The sequence below is a fragment of the Periplaneta americana genome, chromosome 8, assembly GCF_040183065.1.
Source record: "Periplaneta americana isolate PAMFEO1 chromosome 8, P.americana_PAMFEO1_priV1, whole genome shotgun sequence".
Lineage (NCBI taxonomy): Eukaryota > Metazoa > Arthropoda > Insecta > Blattodea > Blattidae > Periplaneta > Periplaneta americana.
This window is the reverse complement of record NC_091124.1, coordinates 120193799-120219340: the sequence shown is the minus strand read 5'-3', so window position 1 is coordinate 120219340 and position 25542 is coordinate 120193799. Positions and strand designations below refer to the sequence as shown.

The 25542-nt window shown below is 35.2% G+C and overlaps 2 protein-coding genes across 4 annotated transcripts in view; one reads left to right on the top strand and one right to left on the bottom strand.

Moving 5' to 3' along the window:
* LOC138704991 (NAD(P) transhydrogenase, mitochondrial-like) overlaps positions 1 to 13713 on the bottom strand; it is a 157149-nt gene extending 143436 nt beyond the window's left edge. Inside the window, exon 1 of one of the 3 annotated variants that reach the window (XM_069833507.1) lies at positions 13578 to 13713. The gene's annotated coding sequence lies outside the window, so the exon portion shown is untranslated. Of the gene's footprint in view, positions 1 to 13325; positions 13531 to 13577 lie in introns of those variants that run through there. The other 2 variants (XM_069833508.1, XM_069833506.1) reach the window with 2 other exon arrangements.
* Positions 13714 to 13729: 16 nt separating this feature from the next.
* Positions 13730 to 25542, top strand: part of LOC138704994 (isocitrate dehydrogenase [NADP] cytoplasmic-like) — a 216327-nt gene continuing 204514 nt past the window's right edge. Inside the window, exon 1 of the mRNA XM_069833511.1 lies at positions 13730 to 13919. Coding sequence (XP_069689612.1) covers positions 13820 to 13919 — 100 coding nt within the window. The 5' untranslated portion in view covers positions 13730 to 13819. The remainder of the gene's footprint in view (positions 13920 to 25542) is intronic.

Sequence of the window (25542 nt, the reverse complement as noted above, 5' to 3'; positions counted from 1 at the left end):
AGTGCTTCCAATCCTCAAATGAGGTACAGAAATTCTTATACGTTCAAAAATTTAAAATAAATATTATAGTCCAGACACATAATCTGAAGACATTAATTTGTCAATTTAAGCACAGAAGCATAATCATGAAGAAAAGCAAATATGATATTTTGAATTCAATATTTTCTAACATTAATAAAAAAAAAGACTTGAGGGGGCAGAGCGCCATAACTCTGCCTATGAGTAAGTCATCTCTTACACATTTGAAAGGATTGTTAAATTAATTAAAACACTTCTAGAATAGACTTAAAAGAAAAATATTGGCACAATCATCACCTTTAAATCATCCATACATAATACAACTGTCTTCTGGAAGTATAAAAAATTATTAAATTAAATTACAGAGCCCATTAAGAAACCACAACATGATGATAAGGTGGTGATTGATCAATAAGGCACAGAAAATATTGGATTACTTGGGAGAAAATCTGGTCCTCAGCCACCTTGTTTATCTGTTTTTTTTATATCCAGGTAAGCTTACTGTTTCTTTCTCCTTTCCCTCACATATATGCAAGCACAGAGAGCAATACTATGAGAAGATCAGATGACAAGGATCAGAGACAGCAGAAGGAAGATAAGCACGTTCATCATAGGAATATTATTTTGATACCAATTTGTACAGAAAACCTGATTACAAGTCGGCCAGTTGATGAAATATAGGCTGTCTGTCAGATAAGCACAGTACAAGTGCGATAACTTAACAGCCATTTTTTATGTTGAAAGTTGTAAGTGCTATATACAAAGGCTATCTCAATACGATATATCTTAAGGGATATGCTGTTGTCATATTTGTTAATGATGGTATCATCGTTCAGAGGGCTTATGATATTGATGATTATGTTCTCAAACATTCAGTACTTACTCACTTATGGCTTTTAAGGAACCCGGAGGTTCAGTGCCGCCCTCACATAAGCGCGCCATCGGTCCCTATCCTGTGCAAGATTAATCCAGTCTCTACAATCATATCCCACCTCCCTCAAATCCATTTTAATATTATCCTCCCTTCTACGTCTCGGCCCTCCCCAAAGCTCTTATTCCCTCCGGCCTCCCAACTAATACTCTATATGCATTTATGGATTTGCCCATACGTGCTATATGTCCTGTCCACCTCAAACGTCTGGATTTAATGTTCCTAATTATGTCAGATGAAAAATAAAATGCATGCAGTTCTGCGTTATGTAACTTTCTCCATTCTCCTGTAACTTCATCCTTCTTAGCTCCAAATATTTTCCTAAGCACCTTATTCTCAATTCCTCTCTCAAAGTGAGAGTCCAAGTTGCACAACCATACAGAAGAACCATTAATATAAGTGTTTTGTAAATTCTAACTTTCAGCTTTTTTGAGGGCAGACTGAATGATAAAAGCTTCTCAACCAAATAATAACACGCATTTCCCATATTTATACTGTGTTTAATTTCCTCCTGAGTATCATTTATATTTGTTACTGTTGCTCCAAGATATTTGAATTTTTCCACTTCAAACTTTCAGTATTTTGTGAAATTTAATATTAGGCCTATTAGTTTTTTTTTTATTTATTTATTTTTTTTTTTTTGGAATTTTCCAATAAAATTGTAAATAAGTTCCTTTCATAACATGTCGAACTTGTCCAGTTTTCCTATGCTCTTACCAATCCTGTTGAAATTTTGAAAATTTTCGTAATTGCAAAAACTTAATCTTCTAATAAATCAATAAAAGCAGAGTTCGAAATACAAAAATATATGACATCCAGAAGCCAGTTCCAGTTTCTGTACAAGGGTCATTCCACGAAATTGACAAAAGCACTGAATTTTTAAATTACCATTTTGTCTTAAATTTCCACATTTACTTGAAGTATATGAAGTGAACTTTCAAAACATTAATATATTTGCTTCTGGAAATGCATTATTCTTATACAAAGGTCACTTACTAAGTCATGGCAACTATTTTTTAGGCAAATGCGTTGTTATACAAACATTTCATTATACACATATGTAAATACATAATATACTTTACCAATCATGACTGTTACATGAGTTCCTCAGGAAGTATTGTAGACAAGGAAGAAGAGTAAAAATTAAGAAAATGTCATCTTATGTCATAATGTTGAGAACAATAGTTTGCATGCACATTAACACATTAAAAAAAGTCTGCACACCACAATAATACATTGTGAACACATTAAGATCTTTCGAAGTAATTTTCAAGGCAAACAACTGTTCCCTACCAACAATGAGGAAGACGACCCATACTATCAGTTGCTCCATTGTCCAATCTGGCAATCTCACGTCGCACAGCGTTGGCTATGTCTTCTCGTGTATCAAAGGTCTCTCATGCAATGGAGCTTTCAATTTCAGTATCAAATCGAAATCCCATGGTGACAGATCGAGGGAGTAGGGGGGATGCTCTAGTACTTTCCATCTCCAGAACCGTAAATGGGTCTGAACAATGACTGCCGTATGGGCTGTTGCATTATCGTGAAGGATGATTGCACTGTCCAACAACTCGAGATGTTTATTCCTGATAGCACGACGTAGGTTATTCTGCAGATAAGCGTCGTAGTAAGCTGCATTAACAGTCTAGTAATGGGGATAAAATGACACAAAATAATTCCTCGAATGTCATACACTAAAATGATCATTAATTTCACCGAAGATGGATTTTGTTTTTCGTGGCGATTCTTGATGACACCATTCAGCAGACTGACGTTTAAGCTCGGTTTCATAAGCCCTGGCCCAAGTTTCGTCAATGGCAATGATCCTGTTCAGCATGATGTCTCTTTCACGTTCGTATTGTTCCAGGTTCACACGACACATTTCGTAACGTGTCCTCTTTTGTTGTTCTGTTAGTGCATGTGGCACCCATTTAGCAGCAATTTTGCGCATATGCAGATCGTGCCGTAAAATTTTATGTACAGTTGCCTGGTCAATACCTGTTTCTGTTGCCAACTCCTGTAGAGATCATCGTCTGTCATTCTCTTAGCAACGTTCTATCACTGCACGAGCAACATCGGTAAGAACAGTCCTAGGGTGTCCCATACAAGGTTTGTTGGTACTTTTTACTCGTCCACTCTGGAAAGCTACTACCCATCTTGCAACAGTTCTGTACAGCAGAGCACGACCTCCAACAGTTTCTACAAGTTGTGCGTAACATTCTCTCGCGTTTTTACCGCGAAGCACTGCTATTTTTACGTAGGCACATTGTTCTAGCCGACTCACATCCGTACCTGATGAACTACAAACATCAACAATGAACCGACTGACTTGCGCACATCCCTCTTCTTCTGTCCTTGAATATCTATATCATCTAGCGGCATCTATATGTAGGGCTACTATACATCCTAGTAAATGATGCATATCAAAAAATGTGGATTGCGGTCCGGGATTCCACGGAAAAACATAGTTGCCATGACTTAGTAAGTGGCCCTCATATTTTTCCGCAAGATAGTTTGCTGATTATTAGTGCTTGCTACACCTATTTACAAGCAACTCTTTCAGTGTACAAAATTTTATGCTTCAGAGATTTATATTACATACATATTATAAACAGAAAGATAGTGGCCTAAGGTAAGTTATGGCATGTTGAGACTTTATGTGTCCATTTTGCATACATGTGCCACGTAACGTGAGTTACGAAAATAACCTCATTTTTTTCATATGTGTGTTAATAATCACATCTCTCTCTTAAATTGTTTAGTCCTATTAGAAGTATAAGCGAAATGTAGTTTATCTTCCTACAGGTTTTATTTAACGCAATGTAACGTAAGTCGTAGAAGTCTACAATAAACAACATAGACGACATTATTATTAGTGCTTGCTACACCTATTTACAAGCAACTCTTTCAGTGTACAAAATTTTATGCTTCAGAGATTTATATTACATACATATTATAAACAGAAAGATAGTGGCCTAAGGTAAGTTATGGCATGTTGAGACTTTATGTGTCCATTTTGCATACATGTGCCACGTAACGTGAGTTACGAAAATAACCTCATTTTTTTCATATGTGTGTTAATAATCACATCTCTCTCTTAAATTGTTTAGTCCTATTAGAAGTATAAGCGAAATGTAGTTTATCTTCCTACAGGTTTTATTTAACGCAATGTAACGTAAGTCGTAGACGTCTACAATAAACAACATAGACGACAATGTAAATAAAAACAAAAGAATAAGTAAAGAAATTGAACATCAGAGAGAAGCCAGTTCATATCATTTAACCCTCCTGGATTGAAAAATGTTAGGTTGAATAGTCTTCAAAGTAGGTTGGTCTGCAATGAGTCCATTCACTATGGCGAAGGATTGGGGGTGCTGGTTCTGTGCCAGGTTGTGGTACAATAGCTGCATCAGATCCTTGTAAATCGACGACATCCCCAAAGGCAAATGAACTTTAATTTCCACCCGATTCAATTGAATCTTCGAGTAGTTAGCCAGTTGGTTTCAAAGCATCTGGTAATACTTGTTCCCATTTTTCTGGTTCAATCTCTTTGCCCTTCATCGCCAATTGAATGGTCTTCCACACAGTGCGACATATCTTTCTGCCTGGTCATTTTTTTGGGGGTTATAAGGAGTTGTTCGACTTGTTGCGACACAACGAGAATTTAAAAACTGTTTCAATTCTTCAGCCATGAAAGATGTGCCACGGTCAGAATGTATGAATGCAGGGATACCAAAAGTGGAAAAAAGTTCCCTCAGTTTTGATATAATGGTAGCTGAAGCTAAATATACACATGTAAAAGCAAAAGGAAAACGACAAAATTCGTCAGCAATAATCAAAAGGTATTTCTTTTAGAGCACGATGGTAGTGGTCCCTTAAAGTCTATGTACAGGTGCTCAAATGGCTGTGTAGCCTTAACGAGCTGATCTTGATGCCTGAAAAAACGTGGTTTGATCTCATTGCAGATATGACATAAAGAAATGACTCTTCTTACTTCCTCCAGAAAATAGGATAAATTTTTACTTCTTAGCCAGTGGTATAATCTTACTTCTCCTGGATGCCATAATGATCTATGAATTTCAGTCAACCTTCTCAGAGAGACAACATTTATGGCAGAACATTGGCGAGAAAATGCATCCACGACATCATTTCTTTGCCAGGTCTGTAAATAATTTCATAGTTGTAGCATGATAATTCTAATCGCAATCTTAAGATCTTTCTTTCTTCACTTTTCCTGAAATTCTAGAGTCAAACATAAAAGAAACAGATTTCTGATCTGTAAAGTAATCGAAAGTGACGAGTCAGCAGATAGAGTTTCTTTCAAGGAAAGGGGTGAATTAATGTCTATGGATATTGAAGTAGGAACTTATGTGTTTTTTTCTCTCTCTTGTACGGACGAGGGACTTGAAGGCTTACACTGCAGTCTGAGGCTTATTGTGCTTACCACTTCTAGTATGTGAATGATTGGCTAGCCAAATGGTCATGCACTTGTACAAGTACAGCATGCTGCAATGTAACTTAACCTGGGCTATGATATGGATGATGATGATGGTGGTGGTGGTGGTGGTGATATGTGAATTAATGATGGTGATATGAGTCCAAGGTCCAACGCCGAAAGTTACTCGGCAATTCTGCTTCAATTGGTTAAGGGAAACACCAGAAAAAAGCCCAACCAGGTACCTTGTCCCAACCAGGATTTGAACTCGGGACAAGTCATTTCATGGTCAATGTGCTAACCATTACTCCAGAGTTGTGGACTACACATTTCTTGAGACTCAAACTTACGTGTTAGTCAAATTTCATGATAGTGTAATGGTTTCAGTTATGTTGCAAAGTTATATAGGTGAAGATGACGTTACAATAATGTTTCTCAACAGTGTTGGCAGTTATGAATTGCTTTTTAAAATCAATGAAGGAGACACATCATATGTGAAACTGGACCAGATTTTATGCAAGCTATCTACATCAATTGTTGAAATGAAAGGGGACAGAATGTTTTACAAAATTGATAAGAAACTTGATATCAAAAAAGTGTAATTGGGTTTATATTACACGTAATATCTTTGAATTTAAAGTTCTTTTGAAATAAAATGTTCATTTGTCATTATGTATGTAGTGAAAATTTAAAATGATAGGGACAGCATACACCATGTAATGAAGAAAATCACCTTGGGTGGCAATATTATAAAGACAATTGTTAAAAAAGTTTATTTCTCTATATTTTCCACTAAGATTTATGAACCACTGTATAACAAAACATAATGATATAAATTTATACTTCTGGACAAAATGTAACATGAATTACTAACACTTCCTAATAAAGTTATTTTCTTTTAGCCTATTCCTATTTTTGTTATCCATGGTTCAAGAAAGTCACTGTATGTTCTAAATCTGTTAAACAGTAAACTGGAAACATGTAAAGCTTTATCTTTAAGAGAGATTTGAAGTAACATTATTGTCTTTGCTAATAAGTTCATAAATGTGTCTGAATGTAACGTGAGTTACTGTGGAATGACCCACAAGCATTCATTAAATATGTAAACATAATCCAGCACTTCACGGTGCTGTGGTTACAGAAATATCCGAGCCACTTGAGAGGCAACATCTGCTGTTTAATTGGCATTTCTCTGACGCAAAGACTCTCATAAACATTCATGCAAGTTTTAAAGCACGTCAAATTACAAAGCAGGCACCCACAAACATACATTTGAAGAATGACACAAAGTTACTCCTCTGCCATTAGTTGCTATTTTCCAAACAAGCCATCGTCTCTAGTTTCTTTGACTGGTTACTTTACATAAATTAACTCAAATCAAATTAAATAATCCCACAACTAAGTAAATAAACAGATTAAGCCTTCCCCCAAAACAATATAAGTAAAAATAAAAAAAATATAACAAATCAAAGACTCCCAAAAACGATATAAATAGGCCTAGTTAAACATTAAAAATTTTCCAAAATTAAATATAATGAAATAATGCCATAGCCAAATAAATAAGTTAATTAAAGAAAAACTAAAAATAAATAAATAACAGTGATGTAATCAATCTTAAACAATTTCTCAACAGAAGAAAATTTATTTGTATTACAAGTTCCCTATTACAGTCACGTCAGCAATTAAAATTCCCCTTAAGCACATTCTAACGTAAAACTTCATTCATTTTCACCGTGTGACTTTCAACATATAGGTTACAGTGTAGGCTTACTGTCCGAGGCGATCGTTAGGTCTTTTCCACATTAAAGAGAAGTATTTTCCCAGGATCAAAAAAAATACTATAAATATGTGAATAAAAGACGAGTATTTGCCCTGGGCCAAAAATATAATAAAAATTATATAAAAATTAGTATTTTACTATGGACCGAAATAATAAAAATGGGCTATTTTCCCTCGATATAATTAGCAGCAAGCCACTGGCATAGCTCAGATAGTAGCATGTTTGCCTGCTGATTAAGAGTTGTACTAGGGCATGGGTTCAATTCTCGCTTGGGCTGATTACATGGTTGGGTTTTTTCCGAGGTTTTTCCAACTGTAAGGCAAATTTCAGATAATCTATGAAGAATCCTCTGCCTCATCTTGCCAAATACATCTCACTATCATCAATTCCACTGACGTTAAATAAACCAGTAGTCGATATAGTGTCATTCAATAGCCAAATAAAAAAATTAGCAGCACGTACACTTTCAAGTCTATGGTGCTGTGGAGCAGAAATTACATAGGCCTAATGTTAATTACATACCTCCAATGAAAAAATAAACAGTATTTATTTTTTAAATAAGAAAAATAAGACTACCTACTTTTATAAGGAGGAAGCTGTGACAGCTTGTGTTCAAGATCAGATTTTCAATGGTTGTATTTACCTTTACTATCACCGGAAAGAACGACACCTACTTTTGGGGGAGTGATTGGAGTGTGACATTTCAGTTTAGTGAATTCTGAAGAATCTATTGCAACATACCGTAAACAACAACAGATGCTTACAGTTGCCCCCAGATTTTCACAGAAAATTTCGAAAAAAATTAATGCAAGTTTTATCCTGATCATGATTACTCAACATACTGGCAAAAAAAAAAATGAAATAAAAAAGGAAAGAAAGAAAAGCTTATCTAACTTTTGTTATCCTCCATCATTTTTCTGTGCTTTTATTCCTGATAGCTGATTTCACAAGTGAAATGTCTTCATTCCATTACATAAAAACCAAGAAATGCAAGTAAACTCTTTATTGTTTGTCTCAAACGAACAACAGTGGCAAAAATAAAAATGTAATAGCACCCGTAATTAAAATAGAGAACAAAGAAAATGTTGCAGATTGCTTTTCAGTAACTTGTGTTGCCATCTCTGGCATAAACGACAGCTGCATCACGCCATAACATGTTTCCAATAAGTCTGCAGATGGGTATTCTGGGAGATAGCTCTCCATTTTTACAACTCCTGCAGCATGTGGAGTTGATTTGGTTGGTTGTGGATATGCCTGCCAATTAGGTCCCAAAGATGTTCGATGCAATGTGGGGACCAATTCATGACCTGGATTCGAGCATCTTTGAGGATGCGGCCAGTGATTGGAGGAGTGTGCACAGTGGCTTCATTATGCATTAACATGAAATCTGGCCTGATATCATGTGCAATGGCTAAGGATATGGGCGCTTGACTGTTAAGTGCCCATGGATGATCATGAGGTTAGTCTTTTTATTTAAGAAAATTCTTCCCCAAACCATCACTGATCCTTTGCCATAAGAAATAGTCTCCGGCAAATTGGGAGGCAGATTTCGTTCTCCTCGACATCACCACACATTAACACAAACATCTGCCCCAGACAACATGAAACTCTATTCCACTGAGAACAATATTGGGGTCCAATGTCAAAGCTGCCAATGTTGAGGCTTCAACTTCGGCACTTTAACAGGTTTGTGGGGTCTGAGCTGACCCTCTCACATTTTGTTGTGAACTGTCTGTTTACTTACAAGCAGGGTAGATTGATTTAAATCAAAGTGATTTTAATCAACTGATATTTTTAATCTTTGATTTAAATCATTTTTTAGTTTCTACATATGTATTTCAAACATATACTGGTAAAGATTTATTCTATGAGGTCAATGTTATGCCATTGGAACTTTTAAATTTTTTAATATATTTCAGACTATTGTTGAGACATTGTCAGTTACAGATAACCCACTAACTGCTGGCAGTTTGATCTTGTAACTGAACCTGCAAAATTATCTCATGTTTGCTGTGCTTAAATCTGTAGTTTAAATTTTCTTTGCTACAATGTCTAATGTAGGGAGGAAAAATGATCCTGTATGAGATTTTATAAAACTTTCAACAAACAGTGGCATAGGTTCCGAAGCAAAATGTAAAATATGTGGTTTAGAAATGCAAGGTTTAACTAGTAGCAAGAATGAAATCCCATCTTCTGAAATGCAAGAAGATTCAGGAACAACTAACAATAGAGGAGAAAAATTCGCTCTGGCGCCGGGGATAGAACCCAGGTCCTTGGTTCTATGTACCAAGCGCTCTCACCATTCAGGTACGCCGAAGTCCACTCCACAGCACCGGATCGAACTCCCCTCCTCCAGTGTTTTTCCCTTTGTGGCCTGCCTCCAAGTTGGGCATGTATGTTGACATTTTTTATTAAGTCAACTGCCATTATACAAGGAGTGCACTCAGTTGAGTGACTTGGTGGCTGGGATTCCACTGTAATATGCACAGTAATCTGTACAGAAATATGCACTGTTGCTAGAAGAATTTACTTAAAGATTATTATTTAAATAATAAATATTATAAAAAATAATCTTTAGTAAATTGTAACAGATAGGTATTTGCTCTCTTCATCAGTATTAAGTAGGATATTAAAATATTATTTAATATTGGACTACAATACGGTACTGTAATTTTTTTTTCAGTAGTGTGTTCTTATCTGCCTTATTACAATAATTTAGAAGTGATAAAAGCAGAGTAGGTATGCATATAGTGGATAGCCCATTGGAAATTTGTAAAATAGTCATTTTCTTATACATGATCCAACTAGGCCAAGTTCATCTCCTAGTACCTACCAATAATGAATGTGCAAAAGACCATCAGCAATGAAGATGAGAAGATTTTCAGTTGCAGAATAAATGGAGTCAGGTAATGTAACTCAATGCAAAAACATTACTCAAAGTCAAAAGGCTCCTTTTTTGCCAAAACAACTGTTCAACAGAAAGATACACTGGACAAGCAAGTAACTAAATTTTGTTATGCAACAAACACTTCATTTCGATGCATACAGAATCCAGAATTTATCAAGTTAACACAAATTTTACAGCCTGGTTACTGCCCTACTTCACGCAGTGATGTTGCTGGACTCCTCCTTGAAGATATTTATAGGAGTGAACGAGATGAATGTTTTCGAAATATGAGTGAAAAAACTGTTTGTATGAGCCATGTTGAATCTTTCATACACTACTTTAACACTTGAATATAAATAATTGATTACATGGTGATCTTACTCATGTTAATTGTGTAAGCATGTGCAGCTTACAGCTGTTTCGGTGTTTCTTTGCACCATCCTAAGCCACACATGCTTACGCAATTAACACGAGTAAGATCGCCATTTAATCAATTATTTGTTTGTATGAGTTTATATGCCTAATCAAATAGTTTGTGTGACCACAGAGGCTAGTGACGTGAACTTATACAACACAATTGATACATCAGGCCACCCCACACACTTCAGAATAGGTCTATATGACTGAAATTGCTGCTGATTCTGTGAAAAGTTGTGAGAGGGAATTTAGATGCAGTGTTTGAAGATTTGTTACTGATAACGCAAGTAATATGTAAAATGTGAGAAATGCTCTTAAGATTTATGAAGACGATATGATTACTTAGCCTATAGTTGTTCTGGTCATATTTTGAACCTTCTATCTCAAGATTTATCAAAAATGCTCCAAATATGAATAAATTGTGAAATACTTTCGCAACAATCATTTTGCAAATGCTAAATTAAGAAATGAAGGTGGACAGTCATTAATATTACAGCAAAAAGTGAGATGGAACACACTTGTGGACTGTCTCACTGCATACCGGTATATAAAAAATTGGTCTATGTTCATGAAAATTTGTGAAGAGAAAAGAGACAAAATTCACAGCTCAATTTCGAAAAAAGTGAGCGACTTTGAAATTAAGCGTAATATATAGGCTTATAGGTACATAAAAACACACCCGCATCAAATCCTCAACACACAACTCAATTTCAGAACAAACACACTTTTTGACTCCATATTACACTACACAAACACACCCCCACACGAAACGCAAACAGAAGGCGCGAAGACCACCCAGTTCTGATGATAGCCCACAGGCTGAACTAGTCAACAAGGTAACCTAGTTAATTAACACGTGAAAGCACATACCGTATATACTTTATATTCCGAAGTGATATAGTGTTAAAAGTTGTGTAATCAAGATGTACAATGTGTTTGTCCTTGATGTGGTTGACTAGGTCTATGTTGTTGACTGCAGTGTGAATGCTGAATTGTATGTTGTTTCTGATGATGTCTTCCATGTACAGTATTTAGCTAGCTAGCTGTATGTTGGTGCAGATGTGTAATATTAACTATTGGTCTGATTGGTATATTAGGCTTGTGTATTTTAGGTTGAACATTCAGTTGTGGAGCTTCTGGTTTCATTTATATCAAGTAGGCTGTGTTTTTTTTTAACTCAAAACTGAAAAGAGTCTAACTCCTGTTTGGTCATTGGTGTGAATTGTTATTAACAATAGGAACCAATTAAAAATAGATTAAAAGTATTTACCTAACTAAAGGAAATATTGAAATAAAATCTGATTTCAATATAAGAATCAATGATAAAATAATTTACAAACATCCCAGGGACATAACCCAACTAATGTCCCAGGTCACTAGCAGTATTGGGACAGATTCGGAGGACTCGGAGGTGAAGAAATTGGTCCTCAGCAGGCATTGTTTTCCTTTTCTTCCCTGAACCAGGTCAATGTTTAGCCGTTTAACAATGTTAAGCCCTCAGTATCTCTTCCACAGTCTGCAGACCAATGGCTGAGACACTTCGAGCCTCTCCTCAGGGGAGTCACAGTGCGAGTGACTTATTCGGGTGGTAGATGTCTTGGTATGTCTTCTGCTGTAACCTGCCTTCGTTTCTTATCAATATAACAACTAACATCAATGACACAACATGCAATAAATTACTAACTACTGTATATCAATTGTAGCTGTGTTGGCAAGAATCACCGCTTGGATTCAAGGGCTGTGTGCTTGAGTTCAACAACATGAAGGTAAATAAAAAAAACCTTACAGACTACCATAGATAGCAAGCAGAGTGTGCATCAGATTTTTTTTTTTTTTTTTGAGCGGTGTATTAAAATTCTGAGCAAGACATTTCACGTCGAACGAACATTTTTAGCCTACACATTTTTATTTCAAATATAAGCTATATTAGAGTCAAATTTGAGTGATTATTTAGGCCTACAGAATTAAAGTTGGCACAGCTAATTTATATGCATTTATGCTAAAGAATGTCTAGAATTATATTTATTTAATCCGCAGTCTATTCAGTTCATTCAGTAAACTTGAAAGTAAAAAAGAAAAGAAAATGGCATACTGTAATCTACAATGCTTTATAAGCAAAAAATAACATGGTAGGCTACTTGTCTTATGAACACCACAATAAAAATTAATTTAATACAGTCTTGTCAATATTATTCATATTAGAAATGTACGTCTATGTTGTAACAATGGGCATACAAATTAAACTTAAGAAATAATTTCCTTGATAGGCTATATTTGTCATCGAGTTATTCATTTTTTGTATTTTTTATTCAAAAGTAAAACGAAATACCTACTCGCAAATATAAATTCAACAGGCACAGTATTTTTTTTGTCAGAAACAAAACGAAATACCCACCGTACCCGCAAATATAAATTCAAAAGGCACAGTCATTTATTTCGACAATTTGCATGTAGCCCACAGTATAAAGCTGTGTGTAGGCTATAAAAGGCATACGAGATTGCAAAATTTCACTGACTTTAACAATACAAAAGACACTAAGTTCAAATCACTTGAAAAAAACACCAAAGTAACCGGCATTTGAAATTGTACTTTGTCGGTAAGCATTTTCAGTGAATACTGAAACTACTGACATAGCATTCGCTGTCATAAAATTACGCGACACAACGAGGAAATCAATGAAATTATAGATGCAATTTTATAAACATGTTCTGACCTTTGTAACTCAAGCATGATCTTTATGATCTTTGTACACGCCGCTAAGCGTGGCAAAACAAATACGAAGTCGTATTCTTCCGTTTTACTATCAACGACAACTATTACAAATAGAAACCAAGTATAAGATTATAGAACCATTACCAATTTATGTTGCAAGCTGGTATCACAGCAATCTTCACCAATCAATTCGAAATTTACACGACATAAGGTAGCATTGACACAAGACGTACAACCCACCCAGCATCCGACAGGACACCGCTCTTCTGTCTTCTGGTCCAGTCCAATGAACTGATTGTATCGACGACTAACTAGATCGGCAAAGCCACCATACCCACCACAAATGTTACTGTTTATTATATGATATCTGAACAAGGTCCCACAAAGTGTACTTACGTTATTTTCGTTTAGAAGGTCGATATATTTAAGCCTGCTCTTCACATGTCATTTCTTTAAGTAAAATATGCGAACTATACATCGTAGTTATGCAACGCAGCTACAGACGCAGTTGGTAGTTACGTGTCTGCTTCCAACTGCGCGCGCGCCATAGAATTTATTACAAGCAGCTGATAGTGTGTGGTAGACGGTACTGGGCACGTATAGCATTGAGGAAGGCACACGGTTAAAGAGAAGCTGAGATGGCGGGCACGCTAACCAAGTTTTCTAAATCTCTGGGGCAGATTTCAAGCAAATCTTCCTACTTCGTAGCCCCAGTATACCTGTCGCAGAAAAGGAGCTGTAAGTACAAAATTGTGATGTACATTTCTGTCAGTATAAGGCTTGTGGTTACAGTTTCTTATACTAATGATTTTTACGAGCATCTGGAAGCGTTGATGTGGTAACTTATAGTAAAATAATACGAATGTTGGTAACAATTTTCGATTGACGTTTTTATTTGAAGTAATTCCAAATTTGAGTATTAATAAGTCATGAAGTAGTTTTTCTTATGCATAATACGTAATTATAATTTGACTTTTTTACATTCACAGAATCTGCATCAATAGGAACGTGTTTTGATTACCATTGTTTTGTACACTTACTCTTCCATATGGTTGCTCAATTATCACAGGAAATAAATACCGGCAATATTCTATATAAGCTTACAGTAGTACCGGTATATTAAATTATAGTACCCAATTTTATCAACTTACGTCTTATTCTCCCCGTCAACTCAGAACACCGGCTGCATGAGTACCACGTGGCGCTGATTCTTAATCGTGCACTCAAGCACGTAAACCCTGCCAAGAATGAAGTGGGTGTGAGAGGGTTTTCTAAATTAGGTTACGCCCGAGCTAAACGTGTATCTGGGCCACACTGGCCAGGGCAATCGCACACAGTAAGATCCTATTTATTTCTTAACGACTAAGAAACATTTGTTTAATTACACGTCAGACTGACAATAGTGGCCCGCTACAGCTGCCATGTGTGTAGAAATTTTAATTGCTTTTATTCTCACCCTTAGCGTATCTCGCCACGTTGTATGACGGAAGCATGTATGTATACAGGCTTCTTTTTGTATCCATGGTAACGTTGTGTACGGTTTACTATTGGTTAAAATTGCATCAAATGAACTATCCATCTTAAAAGGCGGCTTATTTAAACGGAAAGTGACAGCCAGACTATCTGTTCTAAAGATGCTAACGTTAAATTAAATTTATTACCAGGACCCATTTTAGCAGAATAGCTGCAGATATTATGGGAGAGATTATGTTAAAATGGGTAGGCCTATTTAAAATTTAACAAGGGTTAAAAGACAAGAATTTATAAAAGTATATTTGTACTTTGTGATATGCAGACAGTTTCAAAACATGTGGGATAAGTTAAAACCTAATTAATGGCCAAAAAATAACGAATGAAAATCGATCGTAAAAAATTATAGACTACTCGAAATCACTTTGATTCCAAATTACAGTTTTTTTATGTTTTCATCCATCCTTACAATGAATTGAGCTATCATCTGTGCTAGGATATTCTCAGCAATTTTTTAGGAAAAAATTTGAATGAATTACTGGCTGAAATAGGTGCCACTTGATACAAGGATAAAAACTTGCTGCATGCAATTTATGCATATCTCCCACAGTTATTCTAATCGACTTGCTAGGAACTTGTTGGGTAACCGATTTTCTAATACGAGTAAATTGGTCGTGGAGGATTCACTGTGAGGTTTGTAATCTGCATGTTTTAAGGACCTGAATCCACTTGATTTTTACATGTAGGGAGAATTATTTTTGGAAAAGCGAAAATTACCAGAAAAATGTTGGTTACAGATTTATTATTAGTATAGAAGATTTTGTTTGACGTTGCTTCATTTTTATTTATTTTTACCTCCATTTGTTTAGTTTAACTTAATTTCTTCTGTTTTACGAATAACTAATTTATTTGCATGTTGTGTTAACATATTAACAGTAACATTGTTACATTAAATATTGCTGGTCATGAGTGAAACCTCTATTGAAAATAATGTTACAATGAATACTAATGTATACATTCCCTAAACAAGTATCGCTTTACGGGGGTGAAGCAAAGTAGCTAAAGCAAAGTAGCTAAGGGTGACTGAGGAGTAAAAGACGAAGACTCTTCTGACATATGTCCAGTTACACTGCCGGATCGTAGATAATAGATGAGAAATGCTTCTTAAAGACTCTGAGTAAATATAACCTTCGGAATATCCAACCTCGACACACTAGATTACGGTCCTGCTGTACCCTATTTCTGACTTGTATTTAGAGTAAGCCCACAAGGGATCCAATAAGATCGTATAAACCATTGCTTGACGTCAGAAGGTTACGCACATATTTCAATCTTCTTGTTTCTGTGTATTATTGCTATCAGCAGTTGCCACATAACTCCGATCTGTTACATCTCTCGAGTTACTTCACACTGATAACGTATCACATGCTCATAAACATTTTAGAGGGAGATAGAAAGAGGCCATTTTTACCTAATAAGTCGTAGGCCTATAAGTAAGCAATATGTCAGCTGATGTCTTATCACTAAAAAAAGGGTACATTTTAGCAACTTAAAATAAAAAATGTAGCACTTTAAAAATCAAGGACTTTATAGGACTTCAGCATTTAGCGTTTTGGGTTGGAACATTTTTATGGAAAGTTTGGTTGGTGGTAAAAATTCATTGTCACCAGTTTGTTAACATATTCATTTTCTAGATTTTCCGGTTAAAATTATTGAAAATAATACATAAGTAAAGGAACATATAAAATTAGATTGAAATTGTGAATATTAAGAAACACGCCACAAGATATGATGCGATTTTATTATGATCAATTTTGTTACTCAGTCACAATCACAGTCACCCACTACTGCATACAGTACAAATTGTTTGTGAGTGAACAGAGGGCCTAAAGGCAACAAACATTCTACCACCAGATTAGTGGAAAACTCGAGATAACTGTACAGATGACAACAAAGAGGGTATTAGGTAGATCAAATTATTTGTGCTGTAAAAAGTAACATGGAGGGGTGATCAAACTATTTGAAAAAAAATTAAAAAACCTGTAGCCTTTAGATACTGTAGATTCTGATTTTTTTTTTTTTTTTTTTTTTTTTTTTTTACAAAAACTCCTAATTTTATAAAATTCCATCTATGGGAGGCGAGTTTCTACATGTAGTTGGAAAGGGTTAGCAGAATATTAGTCCATTACGTTTTCGTTCATTCATAATTTGGTCCTAATTTTACGTTTGTCCAGTTATATGTTTGTCTTGCATCAAATTTTGTCCACAAATCTTTCGTCCATGTCATTTTAGTATTATGTGAAATTTCGTCCTATATATATGCCAATAGTCCTTAACTGATTAAGTCCAAATTTATTTACTTGAAATTTTCGTAGCTGTGTTTATTACAAAAAAAAATCACTGAAATAAAACATGATATTTATTTTCAGTTATTTCAAAGAACAAAGATCATGCATTCATTGCAACTATTTCTTAGAAAGTGTAATTTCCTTCTTTAATTTCCATCTTCGGAGTTCTGCGGTTTGCTGTGTAATTTAATTACAGGTTGACCGATTCTCACATCGCCAGTGTATCCTAGTTCTATTCATATTATAAGAGTGGTGTTGATAACAGTAGCCGTCTTTTGTGAGCAGTGGTTTGTTCCTTTTTGAAGTAATTACTTTGGGATCCATATCTGATAATTTAAAATAGAACTAATGTATGCATTTCCCTAGCAACATCTGTGCATTTTTCATTTCTATTACTTGGTATTATGTTGTTGACATCTGTTTAAAATGTGCTTCTTGTATCTGAATATCCAAAATCAATCACGATTGGACAATATGTATACTTGGCTAAATTTTTGTGGATTAAAAGATTTCTGGACAAATTTACTCTTGGACGAAAATGCTATGGACTTATTCCACTGGACTTAAATGTGTTGGTCATAGAAATTTGAACGAAATGTTGTATTGGACGAAAATGTTTGGACAAACATTCCTGAAAGCGTTGGAAAGAGAGAAATGAAGAAGACTTATTTTTTGCATACGTACCTAAAAATATGTCTGATGTTGACCAATGATTGATAAGGAAATGTAACTGCAATAAGATGTCTCGTCGTTTCAGAACAGTCTTCGAAACGTACCTTCATTTGCTATACGTTTCAACAGTATACATATAATAATGTATCTATGAAGCCATGTTTGAAGGATGATATAAATATAAAGAATTTTTAGAATATTGCTTACATGTTCTGCACTACCCGTAAACATCGCATCCCTCACATCACAGCAGAGAACAATAGCTCTTGTATTCTGACAGGCTGTCTTTCATTGCCACCTACTCTGAATCAATCGTGCATAAATACAAACACGTTCGTTTCTGCTGTAATTTCCGACGTGTTTAAATTTGTCTGTATAAACTAATTTCTTACCCTTGTGTTCTATAAAAGAGGCGCAGCTTGGATATGCACGACTGCTACAGTAGCAGCTTCGGATCCTTCCTAAAATATAGAGCATTGGTGATTAATCGTTATCAGTGTAATATTTTGTGCTGTCTTATTTGAAGGCTCGGCGTCGTGCCGACTCTTCGACATTTGAGTCCTGTTTCGTAAGAGAAAATGATATGTAAAATGGTAAAAATGGCTTTAGGATTAGACACCAGCCTACAGTATACGCTCGACAGCTAAACGTGAATTCTCGTAATAGTGACATTCCTCAGAAGTCTGATAGTTCATTCTGCTTGTTGAAAGTTTTTTTAGCTGTTTGTGATGTTCTACATATGGAATAAATGAATAACATTTAAAAGGTAATCGAAAACGTGTCCTTGCAAGGGGGTTCAGGACTGAGAAAAATTTGAACATGTCAGCTCCAAGCCTGTTGGCCACTTGTCTCACTTCGGGTTTCGCCGTTCCACTGAAGGAATTTTAGAGAATTTTGAAGGGGAAAATCGAAAATGGTCGTAACCTAATAGCTACGACATAAAGGGGGGGGAGAAGCAAAACAGACCAGAACAGTATCAGGACAGAAACGCCAAAAGATGCTAAAAGCTTGTGTGTTCTACATCAGTGATATCACTAGAAATTAGAGGAGAGCCAAAAGTGAGAAATAGTAATTTCCCGAGAGCCACAATGCATTTCACAATATTGAAGCTTAACAAAATACGCTAATTTTTAATTATTTAATCTGTTAATTATTATTGTTATTATTTTTTTTTCTCGCTGTTATTTATACTCGCTTTAACATCTTTGGTCATATCGCGAGTTAATCTTTTAGGTGAAATCCGAAGGCCTGTGTACTATTGTTGAGTACTGGTTCTTTTGTTGTGAACTAGATGGCGACTGTATATGTACGAGTATTACTGATTTGTTATGAATATGATTTCGGTGATGAATGAGGCCGGTGATATTCAGGGATGTTGTGGCCCGAATTTCCTGGCATTTGCCTTACAGTTGAGGAAAAACCCTGAAAAAACCTCAAATAGGAAATTCAACCCAACCGAGAATCGAACCCGGGCCCTCTGCATAAGAGACCAGCGTGCAGACCCCCACACCACAGATGATGATGATGATGATGATGATTATTATTATTATTATTATTATTATTATTATTATTATTATTATTATTATAAAGTAACGGAACTAACACACATATTACTGGTATTTAAAGATGAAGGGCCGACTATGCTACTCTTCTGCAAAATCATATAAATACGTCCAGGTTAATTGTCGTTTTATTTCACCTGTACTCTGTTTAGAACTTGGAAATTTAGAAAGTAAAATGTCACATACAGCACTCTTTAACAATCTCCGCATTTCTAAATGGCTTCATTTCTGCTATGTGGTACGATGCTTTTATCAATTCATTTTTATGTACTTTACATTGGAATACATTACTTTGTGTTCAGATATCACGGACATTTTTAATACCTATTTTCAGTTTTTCTATCCTTGATTGTGAATGTTTTGGATACTTGTTATCAAAATTTGAATGCACACTAATGTAATGGCTGTTAAGATTAAAAAAAAATGTTTATAACCCAATATTATATTAAGACATAAGCCTATAAGCACATGAGACATGACACTACTGTTTCTTTTCTTTTTCTTTTTATTAAGAAAACAAATACGCGTCGTTGTTGAAGTCCTTCACTGTCGATAATGATGCATGGTAACCAAAGTTATCTCCAATTTCACATTATTGCAGAAATTTAAAAAAAAATGTGAAAGAGAATAGTAATAGTTCAAGAGCCACAATAAATGTCTTAGAGGACCACTGTCCTACAACTCGTATTACAATAATGCCGTAAACCAATACATACAGTCAATAAATAGCTATCTCGGCCATAGAAGGGATTCAAATCATTTTTGCATCAAAGCTGCACTCTAATCATTATTTATTTAACTTACAAAAAATGTAGCAACAATGACTGGCGAACGAGAGAGAGAGAGAGAGAGAGAGAGAGAGCCAGGATGCAATCTTCAACGAAAGGAATAGTCTTTGTGCATTCCCATACCGCACTGCCAACCTCAGACGTACAAGTTGCTATATATTTTGCTTCAAAGTAATTTTCAACATTCTATAATGACATCAGTCATGAAACTATAGAAATGGAAGGCTGTAGTATACTTCACTGTCTTCCTTTCTTTCTTTCTTTCTTTCTTTCTTTCTTTCTTTCTTTCTTTCTTTCGTCACCTTTCTTCTCTCTCTCTCTCATTTACTTTCTTTGTCCGATTGCTCTCCCTCTTTTGTATCTTTCTTTTCAGTTTACTTGTCTCTCTCTTTTTACTGGACCCTTCTTTTACCTTTAGGTGTCAAACTGTCAAAACCAATCCTCTTTTCATCGTTGAGCTGGAACAACACAGGGTGACCTGCAACACTACTTCGTCACAGCGTCCAATTTCCTGTTTCATGCAGATCTGAGTTGCGCTCCCATCTATCACAACGCATTTACTGCATAAGGCGATAAGATACAGAGATCCCCTGCGCAAAGTGGGGGTCATCTCTTGAGTAATGTTTGTCGTTACATGTTTTCCTGATTATAAGACTTATCGCTGTTGTGACATTTAGGCCAATGATCTCAATTCTTGTGATGCAAAACTGAAAATAATTTTGACTAAATGTAAGATACTAATTTCTATTACTTGTAGATACGAAATAGGCCTTCGTAACCAACTTGAAGCAAAGTTCTCTGAACTGATTGTTCAATAAACGTATAAAGTGATTGTTTCTTATGCGTATAAAGTGATTGTTTCTTATGCGCATAAAAGGATTCTTCACTAAACGTGTAACATGATTGTTCAATAAACGTCTAAAGCGATAGTTCAATAAACGCATAAAGTGATTGTTTCTTATGCGCATAAAAGGATTCTTCACTAAACGTGTAACATGATTGTTCAATAAACGCCCAAAAGCGATAGTTCAATAAACGCATAAAGTGATTGTTTAATAAACACATAAAGTGATTGTTTCTTATGCGCATAAAAGGATACTTCACTAAACGTGTAACATGATTGTTCAATAAACGTCTGAAGCGATAGTTCAATAAACGTATAAATTGATTATTTAATAAACGCATAAAGTGATTGTTTCGTACGCGCATAAAATGATTCTTCATTAAACGTGTAACATGATTGTTCAATAAGCGCCCAAAGCAATAGTTCAATAAACGCATAAAGTGATTGTTCAATAAACGCATAAAGTGATTGTTTCTTATGCGCATAAAAGGATTCTTCACTGAACGTGTAACATGATTGTTCAATAAAAATGCAGGATAAACTACAGGTTGTGCAACTCCAGAGTTAAATTTCTAAAGAATCCTGTAAGATACGCAGTGGACAAAGAAAATGCGGACAGGATATGTGCAAAGTGTAAAACTTTTACCAAATGAATTCTCTAGGTTTTTGCACATGTATTAGGCTACTACTAACTTATGGATTTTTTAACGGGGAACGTTTAATTGAGCATCTATTCGGGGAAAAATGTCAGTTTCCATTTCTGTAATACTCTACGTCAGGAATGCGATAACCTACTAATAATTCAGAGCGCGAGCTTTTTTAAGCTCTCTCCATAAGCGCGGAGCTTTTCTATCTGAGGCACAAGGGTGTACAGCACATACAACGTTGCAGACCATGACAGATCGCAAGCGAGATTACAATACGGATTTTAATGATAAGTAGAAGGTTCAGTTTTTATATAATGAACACGGCGGTGAAGTACAGTGTATGATAAGTAAAAAATATAGGTATACTATGTTATTTGTATAAAAATGTCAAACGTCAGTACGAAACACAACACAACACAGATATAGACATTATTCTGGAGAAGAGAGAAATTAATTTCAGACAAGAAAAATGCTAAAAAATTAAGAAAATCCGCGTTTTTTTTTTATTTGTTTTTATAATCGTAATTATATTTGAGACTGTTTTAAATGACTTAACCATATAATCATATAGGTCTATGGCCTTACATGCGGTGCGTCAGTTGAGACATTTTTTTGTTTTTGTTTTTTTATGCTGTTTTCTCGACTTTAAAATTTTAAGCAGTTTACTGAATGAAAAGCTCCTTGCACAACAGTTATTGTCGTATTGGTCTGAAACTTCTCACAAAGATCAATTATGTTGATAAATAAAATTTAACTAGCATTTGTATAAAATATTAATGTTAAGTTTCTTCGGGGAATATTCATATTGCACTTAGATTAAATATGCTGTAATGATAAATTCATACAGTTTAAAGATTTATTGTGTCTCTCTATTTAGACTGACCTCCAAAGTTAATTAATTTTTATTCCCATGACTATTTTCAAGACTTTGAGCAAATATGAACTAAAATTTTGAAAACTTTGACGCAAGGAGTCTTTTTAGTGATGTCAATATAAAATATATAGAAAAAAATATAATTTCAAAACTATTAGACTTAATGACACCAAATTGTGTACAGATAAAATAATTATTGTAGATCTGTTTATATAATTTAAATTTCACAAATTTTGGCCGAAAATTGTGGAAGTTTTAAAAATCATACATATCCCCTTAAATGATTGACCCCAAAAATTACTATGGCTCTTCAATAGCATACTTTAATCAATTTGTTTTTTCGTGTTACGTGCTTCTCACAAATCACTCTAAGAAAACTCATTATACATAATATCGACTGGAGAATAAGGACTACATTTTCACAATCACGCAATCAATATACTCTATTTCAATCAATATTGTCATTATTATTTTTTTCAATAAATACTCAAAAGTACTTAGAGATCACACATGTCGAGCAGGTAGACCTTATTAGTATCTCCTAACCAATGAAGTGAAGTATTTACATAATAAATAATTGTTTTTAACAAGAAAATGGTTTACAATCGATTAACTTTTCCAATTTCTCTTTTTCTTCTTAAAATCCCTTTCCTTTGCGATTTGTTTATATATGTACATGTATATTAAATAACTGAATAATTAGCCCTATTACATAGCCAGAAATTTAGTAACGGAAGTTATTGTAATAATTGCTGCCTTTATTCGCTGGATGTGCATGTACATCCCTGATGTGTACGCTATGTAGTGGATGCTCTATGCGCTCGTGATCAGGTCGAGCTCTTCTACCGTGATTGGGAGCTAATATTGTCTCATCCCTGCTCTACGTGCATCTTGCTTCTTAGCGGAAACGCGTTGTTGCAACCCGCAACATATATTTGATGCGTAGCGGCAGCGGATCGATGCAACCCGCAACATAGCATTAAGAATACAAATTAAATAAGCGTTAATAATGCAACGAAAACATACTTAATTATCTTTACTTCATACACATCATAACTTACAAACATTCAAACTCTTACAATCACATAACCACCAACCGCTGAAACGCTTCACGCAATTATAAGGGATTCTAGGAATCCCATCCCATCTTTTTATTAATTTTGCTATCAGAAAATTATGCCAATGGTGAGTTCTGTAGAAAATCCTATATGCTTTTCTTAAATTAATAGTGGGCACTTGACTGTTCATCATTCACCCATAGGTAATCCTTAAATGTAAATTGGACTTCGTTTAAAATGCTGCTCGTCAGCTTCGTAGCGCCCGCTGTTCTAAATTCTCAATTCATCAAATTGATTAGCTTACAAGGAACTTCACCGTGACTTGTAAATTCCATTCACTTTAATTTTGCAGCGATCATGACAGCTGTAAATATTGTACATGCGTCTGATTGCAAGTCCTTTTGATTTAATTTAAAGTAGGGATCAAGTCGTCTGCAGATGTTGGAGTTTCTATCTTTAAATGCGAGATCCCATAGCTCAAAATCTGCCGATGATTGTTGTGTTGCAGGCGATAAAATCCTGAGCACAGCTTATTCATCATCATCATCATCATCCTTCACGAATTAGGCCTCTGTAGACCTGTTTCGGTCCCATCTATCAATCTTCTAAAAGGTCTTCCTGGTCGACGATGTCCTCTAGGTTTATACTGCATCATAATTTTTGGGATTCTTGAATTTTCCATTCTTCTTACATGATCTACCCAATTGAATTTGTATCTGCTGATTTTTTCTTCTACTGACTCTACTTGTAATTGTTCTAAAATTTGTTTCCTTTTTCGGTCTATAAGAGTATATCCTGCTGTCCTGAAAATGTTCATTTCTGTTGCTTTGATTCTGTTCATGTCTTTTTTTCTTTAATGTTCAAATCTCGCTTCCGTATAAAAGGGAAGGTAATGCTAGTGTATTATATATTTTTATTCTTGTAGATTTTTGTACTAATTTAGCTTTTAATGTATTGTTTATTTTTCCTAGAATTTGTGTAAATTTGGTAATTTTCTTGTTCTAGCTTATTCTGGAAGGGAATTATTTATAAAGCTGGTCATCTCTGTCGTAGATTTGAGACTGGTGAAAGGGACCTTCTCTGATCCAGAGAGCTCCTGACAAAATTTACCTGCCATTCCTCTCCATTTCAAAATTAAACACTCTAAGATATTATCATTCTGGCCCATCATCAGCAGCATTCAATTCCTCTTTACATGTGCCCTACTTCAGAAATGGATCCGGATCGGCATCAAATCTTTTGATAAGAAGTGTGTGGCTGCAGCCGAACCTCTACTGCACGGGAGACATTTACCACCAAAGTACTGTACATGTGTTATTAACCAAACTTGTTTGCCCATTAGCTAACGACAGGAAACTGTATCAGTCTTTGTTTTATTGTTACTGCAGCTTAAAGACACTGCTTTTAAAACGCCTGTGGTATTCGGCAACTTCTTCAGCATGCCCGTAATGCGTGAACTTCCCTGATAAAGAAAGTCTACTCACTCACTTACTTACTTACGTACTTACTCACTTACTTACTTACTGGCTTTTAAGGAACCCGGAGATTCATTGCCGCCCTCACATAAGCCCGCCATTGGTCCCTATCCTGAGCAAGATTAATCCAGTCTCTATCATCATATCCCATCTCCCACAAATCCATTTTAATATTATCCTTCCATCTACGTCTCGGCCTCCCCAAAGGTCTTTTTTCCTCCGGCCACCCAACTAACACTATATGCATTTCTGGATTCGCCCATACGTGCTACATGCCCTGCCCATCTCAAACGTGTGGATTTAATGTTCCTATTTATGTCAGGTGAAGAATACAATGCGTGCAGTTCTGTGTTGTGTAACTTTTTTCCATTCTCCTGTAACTTCATCCCTTTTAGCCCCAAATATTTTCCTAAGCACCTTATTCTCAAACACCCTTAACCTATGTTCCTCTCTCAAAGTGAGAGTCCAAGTTTCATAACCATATAGAACAACCTGTAATATAACTGTTTTATAAGTTCTAACTTTCAGATTTTTTGACAGCAGACTGGATGATAAAAGCTTCTCAACCGAATAATAACAGGCATTTCCCATATTTATTCTGTGTTTAATTTCCTCCCGAGTAT